Raw genomic sequence first — 18,629 nt, 5'->3', positions numbered from 1 at the left:
TTCTAACTAGAGGTATTTGCTAATATTATTATACCTACTACATATTGGGATCAGATCTTGGAGATCGGCATACCCTTTTAAACCAGATGGTTATATCAGACAAAATCATTAATAAATAACATTTACAACATGTCTACTTTACATCAGTACCATTTTTTTTATTTTTAAATCCAATTTATTTAATTTTTTTTTTTTTTTTATTAGTAAGTTTGAAGGGTTTAAAACTTTATCAGCAATTTCTCACTTTTCAACAAAATTTAAAAACATTTTTTTTTTTAGGAACCACGTCAAATTTAAAGTGACTTTAGGGGCCTGTGTGGCAGAAAATACACAAATGCCACATTTTAAAAACTGCACCCCACAAAGTGCTCAAAACCATATTCAAGAGGTTTATTAACACTTTTGGTGCTTAACTAAAGCAGTATTGAAGGAAAAAATGAAAATTTTCCTTTTTCCAACAAAAATATTTCTTTTAAACCCAAATTTTTCATTTTCACAAGGGAGAAAGTGGACCATACTACTTGTTGTGCAATTTCTCCTGAGTACGCTGATACCCAATATGTGGTGGAAAACTGTTTGGGCACATTGCCAGATTCAAGGGAAGGAGTACCATTTGATTTTTGGAGTGCAAATTTGGCATAGTGTATACAGGGACGGTTAGACAGGGATTACTAGTATGCACCCAGAACTGCTCGTGGTTCTGGGTGCATATTGCACCTGACAGGTTCCCTTTAAGGAATTTACTTAGATGTGTGGTGAGCACTTTGAGACCACAGGTTCTTCATAGAATTTTATAACATTGAGTTGTGAAAATGAAAAAAATACATTTTTACTAATGTTATAATAATATTTTTGTATGTGTAATTTCATAATACTGTTGGTGACATTGTTTTCACTTGCTTTAAATTAGCATGTGCGTTTGATTAGCTGTTATCTTTATGCAGATGTATGGCCCATTGTATGTTTTAATTTGGGAAATTTCCGAATTATGTGGGCCTGAGCATATGTGACCAATTGAAGGTGATCACATTATGAATATTCATTGCTTTGTCTTTTTTGGTCCTTTTTGGTTATGATTTCACGCACTGACCTGCATATGTATACTACGTTTTTTCTGCTGCTACCCCCTGCGGGCAAATGGGCGGCCGTGCTGTGTGGGCCGTGCAAATGGGACTTCCGGGTGCATACACCCAGCGGTGTCAGAGATCAGGCCGCGCATGCGTTAAGTGACGTCTGGGAAAAAAAATTTTCCCACGCATGCCCGATGACTACCGCCGGGTGAAGTGCAAGTGACTTCCGGGTCCCTATGACGCCGCACGCGCAATAGACTGCTCGCTCAGCTGTTCCGCGGCAGGAATTCTGAATATAAAAACGAGCTTATTGGGTCTATTCAGACGTGTGGTGGCCCTTTGAAAAAGGATCACGAAACGCGCGTCGGGCTTGGACCAGTGACTATCGGATCCTGCTTGTTTATCAGAGGGTATGTAACACTTGTATTCATGTGTCCCTAATGCAAATGCCATTGAGTATTTTTAGACTACATTTACGGAGGAGGGACCTTTGGTAGTTATAGTGTATGTAGCCCCATGGTTACAAGTGGAACCTTAGTGGGATTTTAGGTTTGTGGAAGGTAAGATAATGAGTGCTTTTCATATAATCTGTACTGCACTGCCTTCTTTTCCCCCAGGCTTTTCTAGGTAATGGATATTAATTTAGTCACTTGGTCCCCATCTTGTTGAGATTTACTTCCTCCTTGTTGGTGTCTCTTTTCTATTATGTATTATATCAGAGAAAAAAACTCTATAGAATATGTTTGCACATTATATATCAAATTAATGGATTTTTATACTCCATTGTGTGTTTTCATATTTTTTATATTTTTACCACAAACTTGTTGCTTTAGCCCTAAATTTTTGATTTTCACAAGGTTAACCGTTGAAAATGGACCATACAATTTATTGTATAATTTCTCCTTATGCAGCTGGTAAAATAAGAATGTGATGCACTGTCGAGTTTGTATGTTTTCCCACCTACAAAAATGGAGAAGTCTGTGTAATTTTTTTTTATCGTAGGTACACTTCAACTGTGACAAACGAAAAAAAATCTAGAAAAATCATTGTATGATTTTTAAATAAAAAATAATTTGCATTTTATTGCATGAAATAAGTATTTGATATGATGGAAAAATAACAATATTTGGTACAGAAACCTTTGTTTGCAATTACAGAGGTCAGACATTTCCTGCCGTCCTTGACCAAGTTTGCACACACGTCAGCAGGGATTTTGATCCTCCTCCATACAGATCTACAGATCTTTCATGTGTCGGGCGGTCAACATTAAGTTTCAGCTCCCTCCAAAGACTTTCCATTGGGTTCAGGTCTGGAGACTGGCTAGGCCACTCTAGGAAATGCTTCTTACGGAGCCACTCCTTAGTTGCCCTGGCTGTGTGTTTTGGGTCATTGTCATACTGGAAGACCAAGCCATGACCTATCTTCAACGTTCTTACTGAAGGAAGGAGGCTGTTGGCCAAAATCTTGCAATATATGACCCCATCCATCCTCCCTTCAACAGTTGTCCTGTCACCTTTGCAAAAAATCACCCTTAAAGTATGATGTTTCCACCCTCACCACCATGCTTCACTAATGGGACGATGTTATTGGGTTTGTTCTCATCCATCTTCTTCCTCCAAACATGGCGAGTGGAGTCATTACCAAAAAGTTCTATTTTGGTTTCATCTGGCCACACTACCTTCTCCCATGCCTCCTCTGGATCATCCAGATGGTCAGTGGCGAACTTCAGACGGGCCTGAACTTGTGCTGGCGTGAGCAGAGGGACCTATCATGCGCTGCAGGATTTTAATCCATGACAGCGTAGTGTTACTTAACGGTAATCTTTGAGACTGTGGTACCAGCTCTCTTCAGATCATTGACCAGGTCCTCCCATGTAGTTTTTGGCTGATCCCTAACCTTTCTCAGAATCCTCCTTACCTCACATGGTGAGATCTTCCATGGAGCCCCAGACAGATTGACAGTCATCTTGTGTTTCATCCATTTTCTAATAATTGTGACAACAGTTGTTGCCTTCTTACCAAGCTACTTGCCTATTGTCCTGTAGCCCATCCCATCCTTGTGAAGGTCTATAATGTTGTCCTTGGTGTCGTCAAACAGCTCTTTGGTCTTGGCCATGGTGGAGAAGTTGGAGTGTGATTGTGTGGACAGGTGTCTCTTTTTCACGGGTAGCTAGTTCAGACAGGTGCCATTAATACAGATAAGTGCACAGTAGAAAGGCTTTAAAAAAAATAATAAACTAAATACAATAAATAACATGTCTGAGAGAACCAGAAGTCTGGTTGGTGATCTAAAATACTTCATGCAATAAAATGCAAATGATTTAAAAATCGTCATATAATCTGATTTCTTGGATTTTTTTTTTTGTTATTCTATCTGTCACAGTTGAAGTGTACCTACAATATAAATTACAGATCTCACCATTGTTGGTAGGTGGGAAAACATGCAAAATCGGCAGTGTATCAAATACTTATTCCCCACTGCTTATGTTGGAAAGCTACTTTTTGGGCGCACAGTTCAGAATGGAAGGAGCGCTATTTGAATCTTGGAGGGCTATTTTGGCTGGAATAGATTGCGACGTCATGTCACATTTGAAGAGCAGAAACCCTTACAAGCGATCCTAATTTAGAAACTACACATTTCAAGGAATTCATCCAGGGGTGTAGTGAGCATTTTTAACCCACAGGCAATTTTACAGAATTCTATAACATTGGGCTGAGTAAATTTAAAAAAATTCCTTTTTTCTTTTTTTTTCCAATAAAATGTTTCTTTGGCCCCAAGTTGTTAATTTTAAAAAGGGTTAATAGGAGAAAATGAACTGTACAATTATTTATTGTGCAATTTCTCCTGAGTATGGCAATATGTATGTGGTCAAAAGCTAGTTTTGAGGCACAGTATATAGCTGAAATGGTTTGAGGGTGCCATGTCACATTGGCAGAGCTTCTGACATGCCAGAGAAGCAGATCCTCCCATCACCACCACACTAAGGCTATGTGCACATGTTGCGTTTTTCCCGCGGAAACGCTGCGTTTAGAACTGCAGCGTTTCAGTGGCAAATTGCATGCGTTCAGCTTCCTTAGCAAAGTCTATGAGAAAGCCGAAAAATCAATGCACACGCTGCGTATCTAAACGCAGCGTTCTGGATGCCAAAAATCGGTGCGGAAAAAGCAGCAGCATGTCACTTCTTTTGTGCGTTGTAGCTGCGTTCTCCCCCCATTGAAATCAATGATGTGGGTCAGAACGCAGCTACACCGCAGTTCGCTGCATTTTTGTTGCGGTCCGCATGCTTTATCGGCATACAGAACGCAGGCATGTTACCTGGAAGTGAGGTCAAGAGGTTTCCTGTTGACCTCACTTCCTGGCAAAGTTCAGGAAAGCACCCGGTGTCGTTAAAGTGCCCCCCCGACCCCCCCCCCTCCCGAAAATAAAACATGGCCGCGCGCACAGCAGCGCACCGGCCACCCTACTCCTCTGTTTCTGTTGCATGTGCAATAACACATGCGACAGAAAACTGCTCCCCAGGCCCTTCCCCCCCCCCCCCCCCGGTAACCCCCGTACCTGTCACAGCGCTGATCCCCCGCGGCCCCCTCCTTCACAGTGCGCGCTGGTCACATGTGCCGAGCAGCTGACTGCTTCCTGTGTTCAGTGTGAGCTGCGCTGGCTGCTGCTGCTCGGCACTGTGCAGCTGTGACCCGGGGAGAGTGGGTGCAGATTCTTTGCACCCACTCTCCTCAAATGGAGGGTCTGCACTACTAGAAAATGGGGGACACGTTCCCTGAGCGTGCCCCCCATATTCTAGAAGGTCCAGAGGCGACGTGGGACGTCAAAAATGGATACTGCGGACCTAATTTTTTTCTTTTCTTTTCAATAAATTGGTGAAAGAGGATATGTTTTTGGGGAGTGTTTTTTCAAATAAATTTTTTTTTTGTTAATTTATTTTTGCTATTACTGTCAATTAGTTATGTCTGGTATCAAATAGACGCCGTGACATCACTAATTGCTGGGCTTGATGTCAGGTGACATTACACATCTGGTATCAACCCCATATATTACCCCGTTTGCCACCGCACCAGGGCAACGGGATGAGTTGGGGCGAAGCACTAGGATTGGCGCATCTAATGGATGCGCCACTTCTGGGGCGGCTGCGGCCTGCTATTTTTAGGCTGGGAAGAGTCCAATAACCATTGCTCTTCCCATCCCGAGAATACCAGACCCCAGCTGTCGGCTTCACCTTGGCTGGTGATCTAATTTGGGGAAACCCCACGTTTTTGTTTTTTTTAATTATTTATAAATTAAAAAAAAAAAAAAAACAGCTTGGGGAGCCCTCCAAATTGATCACCAGACAAGATGAAGCTGTCAGCTGTGGTTTGCAGGCTACAGCTGTCTGCTTTACCCTGACTGGCTATCAAAAATAGGGGGGACCCCACGTCATTTATTTTAATTATTTTTTTTTTGGGCTAAATACAAGGCTAGGCACCCTTTAGTGCCACATGAAAGGCACTAAAGGGCGCCAGCTTAGAATATGCAGGGGAAGTGGGACGTTATATATATGTTTGACATCCATTGACACATTTTTGGCTGTGTGCCCACAATCAGGGTTTGCAGCGTTATGGGCGCAGAGTGTTTTCCCTGCATCCATAACGCTGCGTTGTGCAGTAGAAGCACAGTGGAAGGATTTTTAGAAATCCCGTGCCCACTGGGCTTCTTTTCTCCGCAGCATAAACTGCCCTGTGGTGCAGCTTCCTGAGCCTCAGCAAGTCAGTTTATGCTGCGGAGACAAGAGTGTTCTCTACAGGTAGAATAGAGCTAAAGTCCACAGCAGCCTGAACCCAAATCGTGGGCATGGGCAGCTGTGTTCTCCCGTGGACAACACTCACACCTCTGCAGGAAGGCTGGCACTGTGTACTGGACGTACTGTGGCACTCACTGGATCATGTGGTCAAAAACGCACCTGAAGAAAACGCATGAAAAACGCATTGTTTACAATTGTCATATCTGCCAGAGGGTGTGGTTTTTTTTTTTTTTTTTTTTTTTTCTGCACTGAAAAAAACGCAACGTGTGCACATAGCCTTAAAGTGACCCCACATTACAAACTGCACCCCTCAATGAATTCATTAGGGGTGCAGTGCAGTGAGCATGTTGATACCACATGTGCCTCACAGAATGATACCATTGAGAGGTGAAAAAATGTTATTTTAGCCCCAAGTTTATACCGTATTTTTCGGACCATAAGACGCACTTTTTTTCCTCCAAATTTGGGAGGAAAGTGTGGGGTGCGTCTTATGGTCTGAAGCTGCGGGGTAGGGAGCTGTGGGGAGTCAGCACTATGCAGTGGGATCACAGGAGTCAGGGAGGGTCGCAGCTACAGGAAGCCGGCGCTGGAGAAACAATGTGTGCCCGCTGCTTAAAGTCAGTGAATATTCATTAGCTGCTCCCCGCCCACCTCTCTGCAGTCAGCGGGTGTGAGGAGCAGCAAATGAATACTTGTTTAATGTAAACAGCGGTCACACATGGGTTCTCTAGCCCCCGGCTTCCTGCAGCGACTGGGCAGACTGTGTGTTCGCTGTTTAGGAGGCAGGAGCAGAGTGTTGCTGCAGTCATGTCTGGCCCGGGGGAAGTGCACATCACTGCAGTGTCCGGGCCAGAGCACGGCATACCATCACAGCACAGCCGCAGTCTCTGTGCTGAGGGCTCACATTACTTTCAATTTGCTCCTGCTGTCTCTGCACTAGAAACAGTCTCCCGTAGCTGACAAGGACCTACAGTGATGTAATGCAGAGGGGTGGCCAGAGCAGCACAGAACAGCACAGTGCCAGCCTCTTCATTACACCACTGCAGGTCCTCTACAGATATGGCAGACTGTTTCTAGTGCCAGGACCAAACTGAAGCATGGTGAGCAGCACATCAGTACAAGTAAGGCAATAAATAATATAGTATACAAAGACATTACCATACACCTGGATGGGGTTGGATCATATCTCTCTCTCACACTCACACTCACACTCACACTCACTCTCTCTCACTCTCACTCACTCACTCACTCTCTCACTCACTCTCTCACTCACTCTCTCACTCACTCTCTCTCACTCTCTCACTCACTCTCTCACTCACTCTCTCACTCACTCTCTCACTCACTCTCTCACTCACTCTCTCACTCACTCTCTCACTCACTCTCTCACTCACTCTCTCACTCACTCTCTCACTCACTCTCTCACTCACTCTCACACGCTCACACTCTCACACGCTCACACGCTCACACTCTCACACTCTCTCTCACTCTCTCTCTCTCTCATATCACACATATAATGATGGGGAACATACATATTCCACGATGGGGGCCATATATTCCTGGAAGGTACCCAGAATGGGGGATATGAGGACATAATTTGGGGATATTATTACCTCAGTAACACTTTCAGCAGTAAAAGAACAGTGTGTCATGACCACATACTTTTACTTTAATTTTTTTTATTTTTTCCTCCTCTAAAACAAGGGTGCGTCTTATAGTCCGAAAAATACGGTAATTTTTATATGGGCTAATAAGAAAAAATTGACTATACAGTTTCGTGTGAAATTTCTCCTGAATGCATACATACCATAATCAGGAACTACTTTTCAGGCACCGTGGAAGCTTAGAAGGGAAGGAGAGCCATATTATAGCTCAGATTTTGCAGTTATGGTTTGTGGGTGCCATGTCACATTGGCAGAGCCCCTGATGTGCCAGCCAAGCTTTTTGCCACCTTATATGAAAGCAGCATAACATTGGGGCAGAGAGCCTGATTCCAGCATTTCTTTGTCACTCCATTGGGAGACCCAGACAATTGGTGTATAGCTTCTGCCTCCGGAGGCCACACAAAGTATTACACTTAAAAGTGTAAACCCCCTCCCCTCTGCCTATACACCCCCCGTGCATCACGGGCTCCTCAGTTTTTATGCATTGTGCGAAGGAGGCACACATGCACGCAAGCTCCACAATTTAGTCAGCAGCAGCTGCTGACTATATCGGATGGAAGAAAAGAGGGCCCATAACAGGGCCCCCGGCATGCTCCCTTCTCACCCCACTCTGGTCGGCGGTGCGGTTAAGGTTGAGGTACCCATTGCGGGTACATAGGCAGGAGCCACATGCTGTTTTCCTTCCCCATCCCTTAGGGGCTCTGGGTGAAGTGGGATCCTAACCGGTCACCAGGCACTGGGACCGTGCTCCCTCCACAGCCCCTGGGGAATCTGCTGGACAGGAGCCGGGTATCATCAGGGACAGGGCCCTGCTACTCTGAGGTACTCTGTGTCCCCTTGGGGACGGCGCACAGAGCGCCTGTGTTATGAACGCTGCAGCAGCTGCTGGGTGTGTTGGTGCGCCGGGACTACCGCGCTGACCGCGCTTGTTTGCCGGCCGCGCTTATAACTTTACTCCCCGGCTTTTGCGGCCTAGTACCGCATACTCCCGCCCCCGGGCCTGCCAGTCAGGGGTAAGGGCGGGACGCTGCACTGGACGTCAGCGCTGAGGGCTGGAGCATACTTCGTATTCTCCTCCCCCCTCACTGAGCACCGTGGGGCACCAGATTCCCGCACTTTCTGAGGCACGCCCACGGCCCCCTCCTCCTCTCAGAACGCTGGCAGCCATTCCTGTCAGCACTTCAGACGCTGGAGAATTTCAGAGGGGAGACAACACCGAGCTCCACAGCTCTGGGAGGCCCGGGCAGGGAATCTGGTGGTCACACAACCGCTGCGGGCGGTCGGTAAGCCGCACCTGTTACTAGGTGCTGGCCCCCCTGGGTGCCGAAGTGTATATTTATATGCTTATTTTGTATACATTTACTCTATACGGCTGCACTATTTGCTTTTGGCTATATACCCTCACTGATTGCTCTAAGGGGAGACAACAGCATGTCGTCCGCAAAAAGCAAGGGTGCCAAGGCACAGGCTTACTTTGCAACCTGTACCTCATGTGCGGCTATGCTACCTGCAGGTTCCACCTACCCTCATTGTGTGCAATGTTCGGCCCCTGTGACACTCACTCAGCCGGAGCCTCTGCCACTGGTGGGAACCCCGGCCCAGGTGGAACCACCTGCTGCCACTGTCCAGGTGATAGGGACAGAGTTTGCAGTATTCGCTGACAAACTGTCCTGAGTCTATGGATAAATGGTCTGCTAAGATACTAGAAGCTTTGCAGTCCAGACCGGTAACACAGGCCCCGGGCACAGTTGAATCATTGACCCCAGGCCCCCCTCGGTTGGAGCAGCAAAGTGCTCCTGGGGCGACTCATAGGTCCCACGGTGAGGACTCTGACACGGACCGCAGCCCCAGACCGGCTAAGCGGGCTCGCTGGGAGCTTCCCTCGACTTCATCACACTGTTCAGGGTCTCAGCATGAGGACTCTCTGGAGGATAAAGCGGAGGTGGCAGATCAGGGCTCTGATCCTGACACCGCTCTCAACCTTGATACACCTGAAGGGGACGCCATAGTAAACGACCTTATAGCGTCCATCAATCAGGTGTTGGATCTTTCTCCTCCAGCTCCTCCGATTGAGGAGTCAGCTTCTCAACAGGAGAAATTCCATTTTAGGTTCCCCAAACGTACACTGAGTGGGTTTCTTGATCACTCCGACTTCAGAGATACAGTCCAGAAACACCGAGCCTTTCCAGATAAGCGCTTTACTAAGCGCCTTAATGACACTCGTTATCCCTTCCCCCCTGACGTAGTCAAGGGTTGGGCTCAGTGTCCCAAGGTGGATCCTCCAGTCTCTAGACTGGCGGCTAGATCCATAGTGGCAGTGGCAGATGGTGCATCACTCAAGGATGCCACTGACAGGCAGATAGAGCTCCTGATGAAATCCATCTATGAAGCTATTGGCGCGTCCTTTGCTCCGGCATTCGCAGCCGTATGGGCACTCCAAGCTATCTCAGCTTGTCAGGCTGAGATTAATGCAGTCACACGTGCCTCTACTCCGCAAGTTGTGTCCTTAACCTCTCAGGCGTCGGCGTTTGCGTCCTACGCCATGAATGCTGTCCTGGACTCTGCGAGCCGTACGGCGGTAGCATCCGCCAATTCGGTGGCAGTCCGCAGGGCCATGTGGCTACGTGAATGGAAGGCGGACGCTGCTTCCAAAAAGTTCTTAACCGGGTTGCCATTTTCTGGCGACCGCCTGTTTGGCGAGCGATTGGATGAAATCATTAAACAATCCAAGGGAAAGGACTCGTCCTTACCCCAGTCCAAACCAAACAGACCTCCACAACGGAAGGTACAATCGAGGTTTCGGTCCTTTCGGCCCTCAGCCAGATCTCAATTCTCCTCGTCCAACAGGCCACAGAAGGGTCAGAGGAACTCCGATTCATGGCAGTCTAAGTCACGTCCTAAGAAGACCGCCGGAGGAACCGCTCCCAAAGCGGCCTCCTCATGACTTTCGGCCTCCCCAAACAGCATCCTCGGTCGGTGGCAGGCTCTCCCGCTTTTGCGACGCCTGGTTGCCACATGTCCAAGACCGATGGGCGAGAGACATTCTGTCTCACGGTTACAGGATAGAGTTCAGCTCTCGTCCTCCGACTCGTTTCTTCAGAACATCTCCACCCCCCGAGCGAGCCGATGCTCTTCTTCAGGCGGTGAGCACTCTGAAGGCAGAAGGAGTGGTGATCCCTGTTCCCCTTCAGCAATGGGGCCACGGTTTTTACTCCAACTTGTTTGTGGTGCCAAAAAAGGACGGATCTTTCCGTCCCGTTCTGGACCTAAAACTGCTCAACAGACACGTAAAAACCAGGCGGTTCCGGATGGAATCTCTCCGCTCCGTCATCGCCTCAATGTCCCAAGGAGACTTCCTTGCATCAATCGACATCAGGGATGCTTATCTCCACGTGCCGATTGCACCAGAGCATCAGCGCTTCCTGCGTTTCGCCATCGGGGACGAACACCTTCAGTTCGTGGCACTGCCTTTCGGCCTGGCGACAGCCCCACGGGTCTTCACCAAGGTCATGGCAACAGTGGTAGCAGTCCTACACTCTCAGGGACACTCGGTGATCCCTTACTTAGACGATCTGCTTGTCAAGGCCCCCTCTCGGGCGGCATGCCAACACAGCCTGAACATTGCTCTGGAGACTCTCCAGAGATTCGGGTGGATCATCAATTTCCCAAAGTCAAAATTGACACCGGCCCAATCACTGACATATCTTGGCATGGAGTTTCATACTCTCTCAGCGATAGTGAAGCTTCCGCTGGACAAACAGCGTTCACTACAAACAGGGGTGCAATCTCTCCTTCGAGCCCAGTCGCACCCCTTGAGGCGCCTCATGCACTTCCTAGGGAAGATGGTGGCAGCAATGGAGGCAGTTCCTTTTGCGCAGTTTCATCTGCGTCCACTTCAATGGGACATTCTCCGCAAATGGGACAGGAAATCGACGTCCCTCGACAGGAACGTCTCCCTTTCTCGGGCAGCCAAGGCCTCCCTTCAGTGGTGGCTTCTTCCCACTTCTCTGTCGAAGGGGAAATCATTCCTGCCCCATCCTGGGCTGTGGTCACGACGGACGCGAGTCTGTCAGGGTGGGGAGCGGTCTTTCTCCACCACAGGGCTCAGGGTACCTGGACTGAGCCAGAGTCCTCCCTTCAGATCAATGTTCTGGAGATAAGGGCAGTGTATCTAGCCCTAAAGGCGTTCCAGCAGTGGCTGGAAGGCAGGCAGATCCGAATTCAGTCGGACAACGCCACGGCGGTGGCATACATCAATCACCAAGGCGGCACACGCAGTCGGCAAGCCTTCCAGGAAGTTCGGCGGATTCTGCTGTGGGTGGAAGCCACAGCCTCCACCATCTCCGCAGTTCACATCCCGGGCGTAGAAAACTGGGAAGCAGACTTTCTCAGTCGCCAGGGCATGGACGCAGGGGAATGGTCTCTTCACCCGGACGTGTTTCAAGAGATCTGTTGCCGCTGGGGAATGCCGGACGTCGATCTCATGGCGTCTCGGCACAACAACAAAGTCCCGGCATTCATGGCACGGTCTCAAGATCACAGAGCTCTGCCGGCGGACGCATTAGTTCAGGATTGGTCACAGTTTCGACTACCTTATGTGTTTCCTCCTCTGGCAATGCTGCCCAGAGTGTTACGCAAGATCAGGTCCGACTGCCGCCGCGCCATCCTCGTCGCTCCAGACTGGCCGAGGAGGTCGTGGTACCCGGATCTGTGGCATCTCACGGTGGGTCAACCGTGGGCACTACCAGACCGACCGGACTTGCTGTCTCAAGGGCCATTTTTCCATCTGAATTCTGCGGCCCTCAACCTGACTGTGTGGCCATTGAGTCCTGGATCCTAGCGTCTTCAGGGTTATCTCAAGAGGTCATTACCACTATGAGACAGGCCAGGAAACCAACGTCCGCCAAGATCTACCACAGGACGTGGAGGATCTTCTTATCCTGGTGCTCTGATCAGGGTTTTACTCCCTGGCCAATTGCCTTGCCCATTTTTCTGTCCTTCCTTCAATCCGGAATGGAAAAGGGTTTGTCTCTCGGCTCCCTTAAGGGACAAGTCTCGGCGCTCTCTGTGTTTTTTCAAAAGCGTCTAGCCAGGCTTCCACAGGTACGCACGTTCCTGCAGGGGGTTTTCCACATAGTCCCTCCTTACAAGCGTCCGCTGGAACCCTGGGATCTGAACAGGGTGCTAACGGCTCTTCAGAAACCACCCTTCGAGCCAATGAGGGATATTTCTCTTTCACGCCTTTCGCAGAAGGTGGTCTTCCTAGTGGCAGTCACATCACTTCGCAGAGTGTCTGAGCTAGCAGCGCTGTCATGCAAAGCCCCCTTCCTGGTGTTTCACCAGGACAAGGTGGTTCTGCGTCCGGTTCCGGAATTTCTCCCGAAGGTGGTATCCCCTTTTCATCTCAATCAGGATATCTCCTTACCTTCTTTTTGTCCGCATCCAGTTCACCAATGTGAAAAGGATTTGCACTTGTTGGATCTGGTGAGAGCACTCAGACTCTACATTTCTCGTACGGCGCCCCTGCGCCGCTCGGATGCGCTCCTTTGTCCTTGTCGCTGGCCAGCGTAAAGGGTCGCAGGCTTCTAAGTCAACCTTGGCTCGGTGGATCAAGGAGCCAATTCAAGAAGCCTACCGTTCTTCTGGGCTTCCGGTTCCTTCAGGGCTGAAGGCCCATTCTACCAGAGCCGTGGGTGCATCCTGGGCTTTGCGGCACCAGGCTACGGCTCAGCAGGTGTGCCAGGCGGCTACCTGGTCGAGTCTGCACACTTTCACGAAACACTATCAAGTGCATACCTACGCTTCGGCAGATGCCAGCCTAGGTAGGCGAGTCCTTCAGGCGGCGGTTGCCCACCTGTAGGAAGGGGCCGTTTTACGGCTCTTTTACCGAGGTATTCTTTTACCCACCCAGGGACTGCTTTTGGACGTCCCAATTGTCTGGGTCTCCCAATGGAGCGACAAAGAAGAAGGGAATTTTGTTTACTTACCGTAAATTCCTTTTCTTCTAGCTCCAATTGGGAGACCCAGCACCCGCCCCTGTTCCCTTCGGGCTGTTGTTTTTTTGTGTACACATGTTGTTCATGTTGAATTGTTCTTTTGGTTCATGGTGTCAGTTCTCCGAACATCCTTCGGATTGAATTTACCTTAGACCAATTTATAAGTTTCCTCCTTCCTGCTTTTGCACCAAAACTGAGGAGCCCGTGATGCACGGGGGGGTGTATAGGCAGAGGGGAGGGGTTTACATTTTTAAGTGTAATACTTTGTGTGGCCTCCGGAGGCATAAGCTATACACCCAATTGTCTGGGTCTCCCAATTGGAGCTAGAAGAAAAGGAATTTACGGTAAGTAAACAAAATTCCCTTCTTTTTACGGTGTTTACTGAAAGGATTAACTAGATTGAGTTGTTCTGGATGCATGGATACCAAATGTGCTTTGTTTTTACATAATATATACATATTTATTGGTTTTTTGTTTTTTTTTTACATTAAAAAAAAAACTCAACCCCCCCAACCTTTTTTTTTTTTATTTTTATTTTATACACCTGATGGAATCAACCTGACTTAAAAACGTGTGGCGTTACTAAAGATCCAGACAATATACCCCCTTGTCTTCACTCTGTGTGGCAGCGCCTGGGAATCTCCGCTCTTTTTCGTGTTTGTTTTGAACACTTTTGTTCCCATTGACAAGTGGGTCAGCCGTGGGTCCAGCAGCCCTTCATTCTTACTAATACAGAGTTGTGCCGGGTCACAGCCCATGCAGGGGGGCATATAGAATCCCTTTCTCTTTGTGGTGCAGAGGTATCACACTTGGAGTGCTTTATCTTTTCATGCTTCCTAATGAGGCCTCAACAATGATTGCTTTAAATTTCAAAATATCACAAGGAAAAATATAAAGGTATGAGATGTTTTTTTTTATTTGGCCTTCTTGATTGCGTTTTTGAGGAAAAACAATTTAAGAAAAAATGACCGTTTACTTTACTATCCATAATTTGTTCCGGTAACAAGTTTTTTTTGTTCTTTTTGCAGCAAAGTTGAAGACGCATTTTATGATGGCAAGTTACGCCTTAATGGAGAGAAGCTATGGAAGAAGAGCAGAGCGGTAGGTACTGGTTGTGCCTCTGAGTCCTGTTGTGGATTATACTTCCATGAGGGAAGGACAGATGAGACACAACACTGATGTCTCACCGACAAAACTCAAGGGTCACAACTGTTTTCTTGCAAAATCATGTGCCTCTTAAAGTATCATTGTAAAATTGCAGCGGCTTCTTGCAGGGGTGTTTTAGAACGTCACTGCAGAGTAAGGCTATATGCCCACGGGGAAAGTGTCTTGCGGTTATATCTGCAGGACATTCCGCAGGAGCTCCCAGAAATCCGCAGCACAACTTTGTCTGCTTCCATGCTGCGGTTTTCTTGCGGAATGTCCTGCGGATATGCTGCAGGTATTCTGCATTGAGGATACAGTACCACGGCTTCGGCACTGCATCCTCAATGCAGAACAAGTGTGCTGGAGTGATCGGGGCGTTCATACTTGCCTCCATCACGCAGCACTTCACTGTCCGGCCATCAGCGTCTGCACCATGCAGGAGGTGGGTAAGCCTGCACTAGCTCTAGCTGTCACAACCGGAGCTCGTGCAGGCTCCGCCCACCTCCTGCTGCCCACTCCTGGCTCCACCGTGCTCCTCTGCACCGGAGGAAGTGACTCCTTTTGTCTGCTATCAAGGCAGGTAAATATGGGACCCTGCGGAGAAATCCGCAGGAATAATTCACATGCTGCAGATTTTTCCGCAGGGAAATTCGCATTATTTCCGCTGCGGAAAAAAGTGCAGCATGGGCACAGCACTCAGCAAATGCCATAGAAATGGCTGGGGACTCGCTGTACTGTGGATTTTTGAAAAATCCGCCCAATTTTCGCAAAAAAATAACGGCAAGTTCCGCAAATTATGCGCAGCGTGGGCACATAGCCTAAGAGAGGGATCACCAAGGCATTTTAAAGTCTATGGGTGTCTAAGCAGTCAAAGGCTGTTTGCAATCATATTATTATTATTTATTTATTTTTTATTATTATTATTATTATTATTTATTATTATTATTTGTATTGCTTTAGAAAAAAAATTACATCTACAGAAGTCCTAAGATTATTTTTGTAGTCGATAGCCATGAAAATATCATTCAATCTTTACAGTACTTTTTTTTTTCTTTTTTTGACAAGCATGGCAATAAGCCATGTTTTAAAGTATTTTCAGTGCCGTTTCTCACTTTCAAAGAGAGCCTGTGTGGGCACTACACATAGAAAGCTGTGTTCTCGGAAAAAAAAGTCACAATCTAAGACACTGTAGATTCTGCAGTGTTTCACTATAGGCTTTAAAGGGGTTTTCTACGAACAATGTTCATTTTAAAGTTGAATTTAATCAATAGATCTTAGAATAATAATAGGTTACACAAGTGGATGTGTTTTAAAAAAAAAAGTTTGTGTGCTGAGATAATCTTTTATATATGAGTCCCTGCTGTGTACTGTGTAATGGCAGTGTCTGACCGTACAGGGACATTGTCTGATCATACCACATCTCCTGGGCCGAGGGGAGGAAGTGTAAAAGTATATAAACATTACAGCATGGGATTGCAAATTATTCTTTCTATGAGGTAAAATATTTTTTAAAAACAGGCAGGGAAATGCTTTACCTCACAAAAAGAATCCGATATGATCTCATGCTGTGCTATCTATATACCCTTTTGCTTCCTTCCTTGCCCAGGAGATGTGGTATGATCAGACCATGTCACTGTATAGTCAGACACAGCCATTACACAGTACACAGCAGGGGCACATATATAAGATTATCTCAGCACACAAACATTTATTTATTTAATTTATTTTTTTTAACACATCCCCTTGTGTAACTTACCTATTATTATTCTAAGATCTATTGCTCAAAATCAACTTTAAAATGAACATTGTTCATAGGAAAACCCTATAGTGAAACACTGCAGAATCTACAAACTGTGTCTTAGATTGTGACTTATTTCCGAGAACACAGCTTTCTAGTCACACAACCATTACACAGTACATGGCTGAGACACATATCGTATTTTTCAGACTATAAGATGCACTTTTTTCCCCCCAAATGTTGAGGGAAAGTGGGGGGTGCGTCTTGTAGTCTAAATGTAGGGCATGGCTGTGGGGAATGAGGGTGATGCAGTGGTGTGTGTCATCGACGGCATACGCCTGCTGTGACCACGTGGGCCGGCTCATTTCATATGCACGCCCATCTTTCCGCCCATAATATCTCAACGCTGACAGGTGGGCGGCATGATGGGTGGGGGATGCGCGCATAATTACCAGCCGGCCCGCGTGAACACCCCTGGCAACTACAGCCTGGAGTGATCATGTGCGGCTGTATTCACCGCCCCCGCGCATCATCATCAGCGCAGGGTGCAGTGAATAAGTATACTCACCCGTCACCATTGAATGCAGCATTGCGATGTCCTCCTGTCTGCCGGCCGCTGCTGTGTGTTGAGACTAGCGGTGCGTACAGGGATAACGTCATCACTGTGCGCACCGCTAGTCTCCACACACATCAGTGGGCGGCAGACAGGAGGACATCGCGATGCTGCAGGGAACGGTGACTGCTCCACACAGGTCAGCGGTGCTGCTGCTGGCACTGAAAGGAAGACTAGCGATGCTGCTGGAGTGAGGAAAGGTGAGTATAAATGTTTTGGGTTTTTTTTGTGTGTGTGTGCCGCAGGATGGGGGCTATACCAGGCTGAGGGATATATATAGATATAGATGGGGATTATATACAAGGCAGGAGGATCATTACCAAGATGGGTACCTTTAGTAGAGAATTTGGAGACATTACCCCCATAACAGTGTCAGCAGCAGATCCTCGCCCCATAACTGTGTCATGACCACATTTTTTGCTTAAAATTTTATTTTCCTGTTTTCCGCCTCTAAAACCAGGGTGCGTCTTATGGTCCGGTGGATCTTATAGTCCGAAGAATTCGGTATATAAGATCTCAGCACAAGCATTTTTTTTTTTATTTTTTTTTTTTACATCAAATTGTATAAATATTATTATTTATTAGAGCTATTGATTAAACTTAACTTTGTTCGTGGGAAGACCCTATTAAATTAATATCTGGCCCCAGCATTTATTTTTTTTCCCCATCTATTTTTTTTTGCCAATCTAATAATATATAAAACCTCCCACTATACACTCTCCATCTTCTGTGTCTCCCTTTCCTGGTCTCTCGACCTCCAATAATGATGTTGTATGCGATAAAATATCCCTGGATGCCTAGTTATGAGACTGGCACAACAGGCAAGGGAGACACAACTGCTAGGGTAGGCGATTATAATCTGTTAACGTTTGTGGGTAATCTGCAACATACTGTATATTGTGTTCTAGATTTTGACATCTATAATGCACAATGCTGATTAATTTCTAATCCGTGCCTAATTTTTCTGCAGTGTGTAGATAAACTTTCTTATTCCATCTAAACATAATATGGGCACAGTATTGTATGCATATTACAGCCACATTGCGGCCTGACCATGCCATAATAGAGATATTAACATATGGAGCTGTTTGTTGATGTTAGAGCCATATTGAACATAGCTTATGTACATCTTAATTATTTTCAGGTGAAAGTGGGAGACATTTTGGACTTGATTATTGAAGAAAACCGGGATGCAGGGACAGTAACTGTGATGAGAACGATCTTGAAAGATGTTCTAAAGGATAAAACATCGACCGACAAATTCAAAGTTCTGCTGAGGCGATGGAAGAAGCTGACTGTCCCAAAAGGCGTTGAAGCTTCAAAAACTGGCATAGACACAAGTGAATCAGACAAGTGACACTTATATTGTAAACTTCTACAGAGAGACAATAAATTGTTATTTTTTATTATATATGCATGGTGTTTGGGAGACAATATTGATATCCTACTGAAAGTTTGTGTTGCTTGGGTTTTGAAGTGACCTTCTAGCTCTCACATATTGTTAATATTGTGTATTGTTTTCATAAAAGTTTCTTTAAAAAAAGTTTTTACTTTTATATAAATGTAAATGCATCACATTACACCAAAATGTAATTATACCCACATGTACATGTTTA

The 18,629-nt window shown here is 46.6% G+C and overlaps 1 protein-coding gene across 2 annotated transcripts in view; it reads left to right on the top strand.

Moving 5' to 3' along the window:
* MTRES1 (mitochondrial transcription rescue factor 1) overlaps positions 1-18,424 on the top strand; it is a 48,566-nt gene extending 30,142 nt beyond the window's left edge. For both annotated transcript variants that reach the window (XM_075338376.1, XM_075338375.1), the window contains exons 3-4: positions 14,545-14,617; positions 18,158-18,424. In XM_075338376.1, the coding sequence (XP_075194491.1) occupies positions 14,545-14,617; positions 18,158-18,370 (286 nt within the window). In that variant the 3' untranslated portion in view covers positions 18,371-18,424. The remainder of the gene's footprint in view (positions 1-14,544; positions 14,618-18,157) is intronic.
* Positions 18,425-18,629: the final 205 nt, after the last annotated feature.

The sequence above is a fragment of the Anomaloglossus baeobatrachus genome, chromosome 3, assembly GCF_048569485.1.
Source record: "Anomaloglossus baeobatrachus isolate aAnoBae1 chromosome 3, aAnoBae1.hap1, whole genome shotgun sequence".
Classification (NCBI taxonomy): domain Eukaryota; kingdom Metazoa; phylum Chordata; class Amphibia; order Anura; family Aromobatidae; genus Anomaloglossus; species Anomaloglossus baeobatrachus.
Note: the sequence above shows the minus strand (reverse complement) of the source record. Positions and strands in the feature narration are given on the sequence as shown.